The sequence below is a fragment of the Nerophis ophidion genome, linkage group LG05 (genome assembly GCF_033978795.1).
Source record: "Nerophis ophidion isolate RoL-2023_Sa linkage group LG05, RoL_Noph_v1.0, whole genome shotgun sequence".
NCBI lineage: Eukaryota > Metazoa > Chordata > Actinopteri > Syngnathiformes > Syngnathidae > Nerophis > Nerophis ophidion.
The window spans coordinates 11,348,259-11,361,270 of record NC_084615.1 but is presented as its reverse complement, the minus strand read 5'-3'; the positions used below and the strand labels follow the sequence as shown (position 1 = coordinate 11,361,270).

At 46.0% G+C, this 13,012-nt stretch overlaps 1 protein-coding gene across 1 annotated transcript in view; it reads right to left on the bottom strand.

The window, feature by feature from the left end:
* Window positions 1–13,012, bottom strand: part of tmtops3a (teleost multiple tissue opsin 3a) — a 39,300-nt gene that overhangs the window by 24,222 nt on the left and 2,066 nt on the right. Inside the window, exon 2 of the mRNA XM_061900007.1 lies at window positions 214–542. Coding sequence (XP_061755991.1) covers window positions 214–542 — 329 coding nt within the window. The remainder of the gene's footprint in view (window positions 1–213; window positions 543–13,012) is intronic.

The following is a 13,012-nucleotide window of genomic DNA, read 5'->3' as shown; positions in this document are numbered from 1 at the left end:
GACAGTACACCTACTTTGAGACAAGAGCTATAGTCATGCATGCTTGCTTATGCTTTAAAGTCATATCCAACGACTTTTTACTGTCAACTGAGTTTGTGTTTTTAATGATTTCTGCCGGTGGTGTGCCTCTGCATTTTTTCAATGCAAAAAAAAAAGTTATTTGGCTCAAAAAAAGTAGACAGGAGGAGCGGAGTGCGGACGGCGAGAACTCACCCGCCTGACGGTGATGAGGATGCGTGCGTAGGAGTAGAGCATGAGCAGGAGGGGCAGCAGCAGGCAGAAGAGGAAGAGACAGACCACGTAGGACACGCTGCTGGGCGAGCGCAGGTGCCACTGCACCGAGCAGGTGGTGCCGGGGCCCTCGGGCCCGTAGCTGCTCCAGCCCAGCAGCGGAGGCAGCGTCCAGAGGAGGGCGTAGAGCCAGCAACCCCCCACACACAACCAGGCCTTCCGGAAGTCCGACATGTCCACTTGGGAGGAGCGCAGCACGGTGACGTAGCGCTCGTACGACAGGACGGACAAGGACACCAGCGACACTATCCCTGGAGAAAAAACAAACACAAAACTTGTTCGTCCACTGGCTCGATTATGACTTGCTACCATCAGGCAGGCGCTACAGGTGCATCAGAGCCAGAACAAACAGGCTCAGAGACAGCTTCTTTCCCAAAGGTGTCACCATGTTGAACTCTAACTTATAATAATAATAATAATAATAATAATTCACCCCTATACAATATAATGCCCTAATACCCTACTGTGCAATACTACCCTTCGAGTGCAATATGTCCGTCACTGATTGTTATTTATTACTTCGGTACTCCTGTCTTGCTCTGTATATTGTACAGTATTTGTATTTTGTACTTCTATAGAGTTTTGTATATTGTACAGAATTGCTTATTATTTTTATTGGATAGTAGTCTGTTTATTTCAATTGTTAGTTTTTCCTTTATTACCTCTTATGTCATTTATTTCACCCCATATTGGTTCCCACTACCGCACCTTAAGTTGGAGACTTTAATCTCGTCATATGCAAATATAATGACAATAAAGTTCATTCTATTCTATTCTATTTTAGGGTTCTTCTGATAGTATAATAAACCCCCCGTTTTTGCAGAGTGGAGTCCTCCACCATCCATCCATTTTCTACCGCTTGTCCCTTTTGGGGTCGCGGGAGATGCTTGAGCCTTGTCCAGGGTGTACCCCGTCTTCCGCCCGATTGTAGCTGAGATAGGCTCCGGCGCCACCCCCCCCCCCCCCCCCCCCCCCCGCGATCCCAAAGGGGTTAAGCAGTAGAAAATGGAAAAATGGATGGATATACATACATATATAAATACATACATACTGTCACACATATGGATCATGTTTTGTTTTGTCATGTTATGTTTTTGATTTTGGACAATCAGTCACGTTTTGCATTTCCTGGTTTTGTTTGTTTCCATGCCAACCTCATTAGTTTTCACCTGTCACGTCCTTGTTCTCAGCCTCACCTGTTTTCACTAATCATCACAGCTATTTAAGTCACTCTTTTTCTTGTCTTCTTCCTGGGATCCTCACACTCGCACGCACCCTATCCATGCTGTTCAAACCTTCACGTCCTCGCCCACAGTTCCATGCCGAGTAAGTTTATGTATTTATGCCACAGTGCTATTTTTGTTTTGTATGTTCATAGTTCATTCATGCCAATCGAGCAAGTGTTTTTGTTTCCTGTTTATATTTTGTAGCCAAGTTTTATACCTCCTTGTGAGCGCCCTTAGTTTGATTATTTTTGATTATAGTGTTTGTTTATTTAATAAATCATGTACCTGAATTCATGCCTGACTCGTCCCACATCATCCTTGCATCGAGGATGCACAAACATCCACAGCCCAAGCCTGACACATACATACAAACACACACACATATACATATATATATATATATATATATATATATATATATATATATATATATATATATATATATATATATATATATACATAAATAAATATGTATATATGTGTATGTATATACATATATATGTGTATGTATATACATATAGGCTTCACAGTGGCAGAGGGGTTAGTGCGTCTGCCTCACAATACGAAGGTTCTGCAGTTCTGGGTTCAAATCCAGGCCCGGGATCTTTCTGTGTGGAGTTTGCATGTTCTCCCCGTGAATGCGTGGGTTCCCTCCGGGTACTCCGGCTTCCTCCCACTTCCAAAGACATGCACCTGGGGATAGGTTGATTGGCAACACTAAATTGGCCCTAGTGTGTGAATGTGAGTGTGAATGTTGTCTGTCTATCTGTGTTGGCCCTGCGATGAGGTGGCGACTTGTCCAGGGTGTACCCCGCCTTCCGCCCAATTGTAGCTGAGATAGGCGCCAGCGCCCCCCGTAACCCCAAAAGGGAATAAGCGGTAGAAATGGATGGATGGATATATACATATATATACATACAGTATATATATATGTACATATATATATATACATACATATATACATACATATATATATATATACATACATATACATACATAAACATACATACATACATATATACATACATACACACATACATATATATATGTTTTTTGTTTTTTTTTAATCAATCAGAAATATCAAACAGCTAAAATGTGCCAACAATCGATACGTTCGGAGAGAGTGTTTTGGATATTTCCCATCACCTCTTGTAATGGAATTCAATGGGTGTACTTTTGATTGTTTAAGCCTGATTGGACATTTTTATAATATGATATAATGATTTACCCTAATATTTTTTATGATTATAATATAATAATTCATAATATTCACAAAGTTCATGTGTTATGTGTCACTATGTTTGTTGAATTTTGGTGCCGGATGATTTTTTTTTTTTCACCAAGACTAGGGAAGGTTGTTTGGATTGGGTCATATAAGAAAATGATGTGCACACATTCACATTGCTGTCAATGTTACTTACAAGGGCGACAAAATGGCAGCTCTCGGACTGCTGACTCTTAGTTTATCAGATAAAAACTCCGTACACGACCAAATCGCTATTTGGACTGCTGCTGTCTGGCGGCCCAAATTGAAGAGGAAGTAGTTTGGACACCCCTGGTTTGGCGTATTGTTAGCGTACGTTGTTTTGGTGTCTTAGCCCCGCCTCCTTACGTGTTTTCGAAGTATACACGCAAGGATTGTGTAAGTCAAGTTTATACAGCATTGTATAAACTTGACTTGACTTGATGATGCCATCAGCTGGTGTTCCTACAAGTATGTATTCTGCAGCCATGACTTCAGGTTGCCATGGTAACCACTACAACGTTTAAAAAAAAAAAAAAAAAAAAGAGCAGGCATGTTGTCTTCCCCCCTGTGGTGGATCTATTCTGGGACCACGAGTCTTCTCATTATCGTCTCCCCGCTGCTGTAAAGTCTGTGACGGCCACGCCGGACGCACGTCATGTGACCCAGATGACGCCCTGGTCTTCATTTGCGGGACCGGACTATGTATTCCTCTGACGAGAGCTGCTCGGACAGTCATGTTTCATGTCACCAGGAAACACTTGCATGTTGTTTCCCCACACTGAATGTGATGAGATGTGCTCTCCAGGTGCATGGCCAGGTGTGTCTCACAGGTGCATGGCCAGGTGCGTTTCACAGTTGCATGGCCAGGTGCGTCTCACAGGTGCATGGCCAGGTGCGTCTCACAGGTGCATAGCCAGGTGCGTCTCACAGGTGCATGGCCAGGTGCGTCTCACAGGTGCATGGCCAGGTGCGTCTCACCGGTGCATGGCCAGGTGCGTCTCACCGGTGCATGGCCAGGTGTGTTTCACAGGTGCATGGCCAGGTACGTCTCACAGGTGCGTGGCCAGGTGCGTCTCACAGGTGCGTGGCCAGGTGCGTCTCACAGGTGCATGGCCAGGGCCGTCTCACAGGTGCATGGCCAGGTGCGTCTCACAGGTGCGTGGCCAGGTGCGTCTCACAGGTGCGTGGCCAGGTGCGTCTCACAGGTGCATGGCCAGGTGTGTCTCACAGGTGCATGGCCAGGTGCGTCTCACAGGTGCATGGCCAGGTGAGACTCACAGGTGCATGGCCAGGTGTGTCTCACAGGTGCATGGCCAGGTGCGTCTCACAGGTGCATGGCCAGGTGCGTCTCACAGGTGCGTGGCCAGGTGCGTCTCACAGGTGCGTGGCCAGGTGAGTCTCACAGGTGCGTGGCCAGGTGTGTCTCACAGGTGCGTGGCCAGGTGTGTCTCACAGGTGCGTGGCCAGGTGCGTCTCACAGGTGCGTGGCCAGGTGCGTGGCCAGGTGTGTCTCACCGGTGCGTGGCCAGGTGTGTTTCACAGGTGCATGGCCAGGTGTGTTTCACAGGTGCATGGCCAGGTGCGTCTCACAGGTGCATGGCCAGGTGTGTTTCACAGGTGTGTGGCCAGGTGCGTCTCACAGGTGCGTGGCCAGGTGCGTCTCACAGGTGCGTGGCCAGGTGTGTCTCACAGGTGCGTGGCCAGGTGCGTCTCACAGGTGCATGGCCAGGTGCGTCTCACAGGTGCATGGCCAGGTGCGTCTCACCGGTGCATGGCCAGGTGCGTCTCACCGGTGCATGGCCAGGTGCGTCTCACCGGTGCGTGGCCAGGTGCGTCTCACAGGTGCGTGGCCAGGTGTGTCTCACAGGTGCATGGCCAGGTGCGTTTCACAGTTGCATGGCCAGGTGCGTCTCACAGGTGCATGGCCAGGTGCGTCTCACAGGTGCATGGCCAGGTGCGTCTCACAGGTGCATGGCCAGGTGCGTCTCACAGGTGCATGGCCAGGTGCGTCTCACCGGTGCATGGCCAGGTGCGTCTCACCGGTGCATGGCCAGGTGCGTCTCACCGGTGCATGGCCAGGTGCGTCTCACAGGTGCATGGCCAGGTGTGTTTCACAGGTGCATGGCCAGGTGCGTCTCACAGGTGCATGGCCAGGTGCGTCTCACCGGTGCATGGACAGGTGCGTCTCACAGGTGTGTTTTGACAGGTGCGTCTCACAGGTGCGTGGCCAGGTGCGTCTCACAGGTGCGTGGCCAGGTGCGTCTCACCGGTGCATGGCCAGGTGCGTCTCACCGGTGCATGGCCAGGTGCGTCTCACAGGTGCATGGCCAGGTGTGTTTCACAGGTGCATGGCCAGGTGCGTCTCACAGGTGCATGGCCAGGTGCGTCTCACCGGTGCATGGACAGGTGCGTCTCACAGGTGTGTTTTGACAGGTGCGTCTCACAGGTGTGTTTTGCCAGGTACGTCTCACAGGTGTGTGGCCAGGTACGTCTCACAGGTGCGTGGCCAGGTACGTCTCACAGGTGCGTGGCCAGGTGCGTCTCAGGTGCGTGGCCAGGTGCGTCTCACAGGTGCATGGCCAGGGCCGTCTCACAGGTGCATGGCCAGGTGCGTCTCACAGGTGCGTGGCCAGGTGCGTCTCACAGGTGCGTGGCCAGGTGCGTCTCACAGGTGCATGGCCAGGTGCGTCTCACAGGTGCATGGCCAGGTGCGTCTCACAGTTGCATGGCCAGGTGCGTCTCACAGGTGCATGGCCAGGTGAGACTCACAGGTGCATGGCCAGGTGCGTCTCACAGGTGCATGGCCAGGTGCGTCTCACAGGTGCATGGCCAGGTGAGTCTCACAGGTGCATGGCCAGGTGTGTCTCACAGGTGCATGGCCAGGTGCGTCTCACAGGTGCATGGCCAGGTGCGTCTCACAGGTGCATGGCCAGGTGAGTCTCACAGGTGCATGGCCAGGTGTGTCTCACAGGTGCGTGGCCAGGTGCGTCTCACAGGTGTGTGGCCAGGTGAGTCTCACAGGTGCGTGGCCAGGTGTGTCTCACAGGTGCGTGGCCAGGTGTGTCTCACAGGTGCGTGGCCAGGTGCGTTTCACAGGTGCGTGGCCAGGTGTGTCTCACCGGTGCATGGCCAGGTGTGTTTCACAGGTGCATGGCCAGGTGTGTTTCACAGTTGCATGGCCAGGTGCGTCTCACAGGTGCATGGCCAGGTGCGTCTCACAGGTGCGTGGCCAGGTGCGTCTCACAGGTGCGTGGCCAGGTGCGTCTCACAGGTGCATGGCCAGGGCCGTCTCACAGGTGCATGGCCAGGTGCGTCTCACAGGTGCATGGCCAGGTGCGTCTCACAGGTGCGTGGCCAGGTGTGTCTCACAGGTGCATGGCCAGGTGTGTCTCACAGGTGCGTGGCCAGGTGCGTCTCAAGGGGCGTGGCCAGGTGCGTCTCACCGGTGCGTGGCCAGGTGCGTCTCACAGGTGCGTGGCCAGGTGCGTCTCACAGGTGCGTGGCCAGGTGCGTCTCACAGGTGCATGGCCAGGTGCGTCTCACAGGTGCATGGCCAGGTGCGTCTCACAGGTGCATGGCCAGGTGCGTCTCACAGGTGCATGGCCAGGTGCGTCTCACAGGTGCATGGCCAGGTGAGACTCACAGGTGCATGGCCAGGTGTGTCTCACAGGTGCATGGCCAGGTGCGTCTCACAGGTGCATGGCCAGGTGAGTCTCACAGGTGCATGGCCAGGTGCGTCTCACAGGTGCATGGCCAGGTGCGTCTCACAGGTGCGTGGCCAGGTGCGTCTCACAGGTGCATGGCCAGGTGAGTCTCACAGGTGCATGGCCAGGTGCGTCTCACAGGTGCATGGCCAGGTGCGTCTCACAGGTGCATGGCCAGGTGAGTCTCACAGGTGCATGGCCAGGTGTGTCTCACAGGTGCGTGGCCAGGTGCGTCTCACAGGTGCGTGGCCAGGTGCGTCTCACAGGTGCGTGGCCAGGTGAGTCTCACAGGTGCGTGGCCAGGTGCGTCTCACCGGTGCATGGCCAGGTGCGTCTCACCGGTGCATGGCCAGGTGCGTCTCACAGGTGCATGGCCAGGTGTGTTTCACAGGTGCATGGCCAGGTGCGTCTCACAGGTGCATGGCCAGGTGCGTCTCACCGGTGCATGGACAGGTGCGTCTCACAGGTGTGTTTTGACAGGTGCGTCTCACAGGTGTGTTTTGCCAGGTACGTCTCACAGGTGTGTGGCCAGGTACGTCTCACAGGTGCGTGGCCAGGTACGTCTCACAGGTGCGTGGCCAGGTGCGTCTCACAGGTGCGTGGCCAGGTGCGTCTCACAGGTGCATGGCCAGGGCCGTCTCACAGGTGCATGGCCAGGTGCGTCTCACAGGTGCGTGGCCAGGTGCGTCTCACAGGTGCGTGGCCAGGTGCGTCTCACAGGTGCGTGGCCAGGTGCGTCTCACAGGTGCATGGCCAGGTGCGTCTCACAGGTGCATGGCCAGGTGCGTCTCACAGGTGCATTGCCAGGTGCGTCTCACAGGTGCATGGCCAGGTGCGTCTCACAGTTGCATGGCCAGGTGCGTCTCACAGGTGCATGGCCAGGTGAGACTCACAGGTGCATGGCCAGGTGTGTCTCACAGGTGCATGGCCAGGTGCGTCTCACAGGTGCATGGCCAGGTGCGTCTCACAGGTGCATGGCCAGGTGAGTCTCACAGGTGCATGGCCAGGTGTGTCTCACAGGTGCATGGCCAGGTGTGTCTCACAGGTGCATGGCCAGGTGCGTCTCACAGGTGCATGGCCAGGTGAGTCTCACAGGTGCGTGGCCAGGTGTGTCTCACAGGTGCGTGGCCAGGTGCGTCTCACAGGTGTGTGGCCAGGTGAGTCTCACAGGTGCGTGGCCAGGTGTGTCTCACAGGTGCGTGGCCAGGTGTGTCTCACAGGTGCGTGGCCAGGTGCGTTTCACAGGTGCGTGGCCAGGTGTGTCTCACCGGTGCATGGCCAGGTGTGTTTCACAGGTGCATGGCCAGGTGTGTTTCACAGTTGCATGGCCAGGTGCGTCTCACAGGTGCATGGCCAGGTGTGTTTCACAGGTGCGTGGCCAGGTGCGTCTCACAGGTGCGTGGCCAGGTGCGTCTCACAGGTGCATGGCCAGGTGTGTTTCACAGGTGCATGGCCAGGTGCGTCTCACAGGTGCGTGGCCAGGTGCATCTCACAGGTGCATGGCCATGTACGTCTCACAGGTGCGTGGCCAGGTGCGTCTCACAGGTGCGTGGCCAGGTGCGTCTCACAGGTGCATGGCTAGGTGTGTTTCACAGTTGCATGGCCAGGTGCGTCTCACAGGTGCATGGCCAGGTGCGTCTCACAGGTGCGTGGCCAGGTGTGTTTCACAGGTGTGTGGCCAGGTGTGTCTCACAGCACCAAAGCACTTCTTCTTCATCTGCCCTCCCTCCGTCACTCCTCATCCAAGGTGACTTCCCCATTTCACCTGATACTTACCAACAGTTGGTTCTCATGGTGGCCGCAGTTTGACCCTGTTACAGACTACATTGGTCCCTCAACTCCCCCAGCTAAATTGGTTCTGTGATGCAGCTCTCAACTCAAATCACTTGTATGTCAAATGAATGTCGCCCGTTGAATTGAACTGAAATCCAATATTTTGATGTTCGGCCCCAAAACAGCACAATTTTAACATGTTTTTGGGAAGAAAAACTAACTTTTGTATCAGAAATATTGTATAAAGCAACAAAATAGAAGGTATTACTAACAACTACTGTACTTTTATGGAGTCATGTAATAATAATGTACAGCATTTACTCAGAGTGTCCAAAAAATGGATTTTCGAATAAATCACGATTTTTATTAGCAACAAAAAAAAAAAAATCAAAAATCGATTTTAACTTATTTTTTTTATTTATTTAATCTGTGCAGCCATTTAGACAATCATACAGTAGATGTAGATGATCTATATCTGCTGTACACATTTATTTTACACAAGAGAAGTGTTGGATACTTCTCTTCTTGTCTTATTTCTATTTGACTTTATTCAATGTTTGGCTAGAATTGTATCCAACAAAAGTAGTTTTTTTTTTAAGTAATATAGAAATGTATCTGAACTGTGTATCTATTTAATGGAGGAATGTTGTTAATCATTCATTTATTAAGTACCACCATAATGACAACATTAAATACAGTAGTGTAGTAGACCTAAGTATTCATTAAGTACCACCATAATGACAACATTAAATACAGTAGTGTAGTAGACCTAAGTATTCATTAAGTACCACCATCATGACAACATTAAATACAGTAGTGTAGTAGACCTAAGTATTCATTAAGTACCACCATAATGACAACATTAGATACAGTAGTGTAGTAGACCTAAGTATTCATTAAGTACCACCATAATGACAACATTTAATACAGTAATGTAGTAGAGCTATGTATTCATTAAGTACCAACATAATGACAACATTAAATACAGTAGTGTAGTAGACCTACGTATTCATTAATTACCACCATAATGACAACATTAAATACAGTCGTGTGGTAGACCTAAGTATTCATTAAGTGCCATCATAATGACAACATTAAATACAGTAGTGTAGTAGACCTAAGTATTCATTAAGTACCACCATAATGACAACATTAAACACAGTAGTGTAGTAGACCCAAGTATTCATTAAGTACCACCATAATGACAACATTAAATACAGTAGTGTAGTAGACCTAAGTATTTATTAAGTACCACCATAATGACAACATTAAATACAGTAGTGTAGTAGACCTAAGTATTCATTAAGTACCACCATCATGACAACATTAAATACAGTAGTGTAGTAGACCTAAGTATTCATTAAGTACCACCATCATGACAACATTAAATACAGTAGTGTAGTAGACCTACGTATTCATTAAGTACCACCATCATGACAACATTAAATACAGTAGTGTAGTAGACCTACGTATTCATTAAGTACCACCATAATGACAACATTAAATACAGTAGTGTAGTAGACCTAAGTATTCATTAAGTACCACCATCATGACAACATTAAATACAGTAGTGTAGTAGACCTAAGTATTTATTAAGTACCACCATGACAACATTAAATACAGTAGTGTAGTAGACCTAAGTATTCATTAAGTACCACCATAATGACAACATTAAATACAGTAGTGTAGTAGACCTAAGTATTCATTAAGTACCACCATCATGACAACATTAAATACAGTAGTGTAGTACACCTACGTATTCATTAAGTACCACCATAATGACAACATTAAATACAGTAGTGTAGTACACCTAAGTATTCATTAAGTACCACCATCATGACAACATTAAATACAGTAGTGTAGTAGACCTAAGTATTTATTAAGTACCACCATGACAACATTAAATACAGTAGTGTAGTAGACCTAAGTATTCATTAAGTACCACCATAATGACAACATTAAATACAGTAGTGTAGTAGACCTAAGTATTCATTAAGTACCACCATGCTGACATTATAGTGGTGTAGTAGACCTAATTATTCATTAAGTACCACCATGCTGACATTATAGTAGTGTAGTAGACCTAAGTATTCATTAAGTACCACCATAATGAAATTATAGTAGTGTAGTAGACCTAAGTATTCATTAAGTACCACCATAATGACAACATTAAATACAGTAGTGTAGTAGACCTAAGTATTCATTAAGTACCACCATAATGACAACATTAAGTACAGTAGTGTAGTAGACCTAAGTATTCATTAAGTACCACCAAAATGACAACATTAAATACAGTAGTGTAGTAGACCTAAGTATTCATTAAGTACCACCATAATGACAACATTAAGTACAGTAGTGTAGTAGACCTAAGTATTCATTAAGTACCACCATAATGACAACATTAAATACAGTAGTGTAGTAGACCTAAGTATTCATTAAGTGCCACCATAATGACAACATTAAATACAGTAGTGTAGTAGACCTAAGTATTCATTAAGTACCACCATAATGACAACATTAAATACAGTAGTGTAGTAGACCTAAGTATTCATTAAGTACCACCATAATGACAACATTAAATACAGTAGTGTAGTAGACCTAAGTATTCATTAAGTACCACCATAATGACAACATTAAATACAGTAGTGTAGTAGACCTAAATATTCACTAAGTACCACCATAATGACAACATCAAATACAGTAGTATAATAGACCTAAGTATTCATTAAGTACCACCTTGATGACAACATTAAATACAGTAGTGTAGTAGACCTAAGTACTCATTAAGTACCACCATCATGACAACATTAAATACAGTAGTGTAGTAGACCTAAGTATTCATTAAGTACCACCATCATGACAAGATTAAATACAGTAGTGTAGTAGACCTAAGTACTCATTAAGTACCACCATCATGACAACATTAAATACAGTAGTGTAGTAGACCTAAGTATTCATTAAGTACCACCATCATGACAAGATTAAATACAGTAGTGTAGTAGACCTAAGTACTCATTAAGTACCACCATCATGACAACATTAAATACAGTAGTGTAGTAGACCTAAGTATTCATTAAGTACCACCATCATGACAAGATTAAATACAGTAGTGTAGTAGACCTAAGTACTCATTAAGTACCACCATCATGACAACATTAAATACAGTAGTGTAATAGACCTAAGTATATACCTTTAGTGATTCCTACTTTGCCGCCATGTCCGTAACCAATTAACAGCGATAAACGAGGGATATTATTTAATATCGAGGGTCTTTCATAATGTAGAAAAACATAATTATAATGTCCTAAACAGTTTTTTAAGCTTAGTTATGTAAATGTTTGATTTTTCTTTAGTGATTCCTACTTTGCCGCCATGTCCGGAACCAATTAACAGCGATAAACGAGGGATATTATTAAATATCGAGGGTCTCTCATAATGTAAAAAATGGTTTTCAAGCTTTAATTTTGTAAATGTTTGATTTTTCTTTAGTGATTCCTACTCTGCCGTCATGTCCGGAACCAATTAACAGCAATAAACAAAGGTTCATTATTTCATGTTGAGGGTCTCTCATAATGTAGAAAAACATAATTATAAGGTCCTAAACAGTTTTTTAAGCTATAGTTGTGTAAATGTTTGATTTATCTTTAGTGATTCCTACTTTGCCGCCATGTCCGGAACCAATTAACAGCGATAAAAGAGGGATACTATTTAATATCGAGGGTCTCATAATGTAGAAAAAACATAATTATAAGGTCCGAAACTGTTTTTTAAGCTATAGTTGTGTAAATGTTTGATTTATCTTTAGTGATTCCTACTTTGCCGCCATGTCCGGAACCAATTAACAGCAATAAACGAGGGATATTATTTAATATCGAGGGTCTCTCATAATGTAAAAACTGTTTTTCAAGCTTTAGTTATGTAAATGTTTGATTTATCTTTAGTGATTCCCTACTTTGCTACCATGTCCGGAACCAATTAACAGCAATAAACGAGGGATATTATTTAATATCGAGGGTCTCTCTTAATGTAAAAACAGTTTTTAAGCTTTAGTTATGTAAATATTTGATTTATCTTTAGTGATTCCGTCTCTGCCGTCATGTCCGGAACCAATTAACAGCAACAAACAAGGGATATTATTTAATATCGAGGGTCTCTCATGATGTAAAAAATGTTTTTCAAGCTTTAGTTATGTAAATGTTTGATTTATCGTTAGTGATTCCTACTTTGCCGCATGTCCGGAACCAATTAACAGCAACAAACAAGGGATATTATTTAATATCGAGGGTTTCTCATAATGTAGAAACAGTTTTTTAAGCTATAGTTGTGTAAATGTTTGATTTACCTTTAGTGATTCCTAGTTTGCTACCATGTCCGGAACCAATTAACAGCAATAAACAAGGGATATTATTTAATATCGAGGGTCTCTCATGATGTAAAAAATGTTTTTCAAGCTTTAGTTATGTAAATGTTTGATTTATCGTTAGTGATTCCTACTTTGCCGCATGTCCGGAACCAATTAACAGCAACAAACAAGGGATATTATTTAATGTCGAGGGTTTCTCATAATGTAAAAACTGTTTTTCAAGCTTTAGTTGTGTAAATGTTTGATTTATCTATAGTGATTCCTACTTTGCCGTCATGTCCGGAACCAATTAACAGCGATAAAAGGTTTATTTTTCATGTCGAGGGTCTCTCATAAAGTAGAAAACAGAACTATAAAGGTCATAAACAGTTTTTAAGCTATAGTTGTGTAAATGTTTGATTTATCTTTA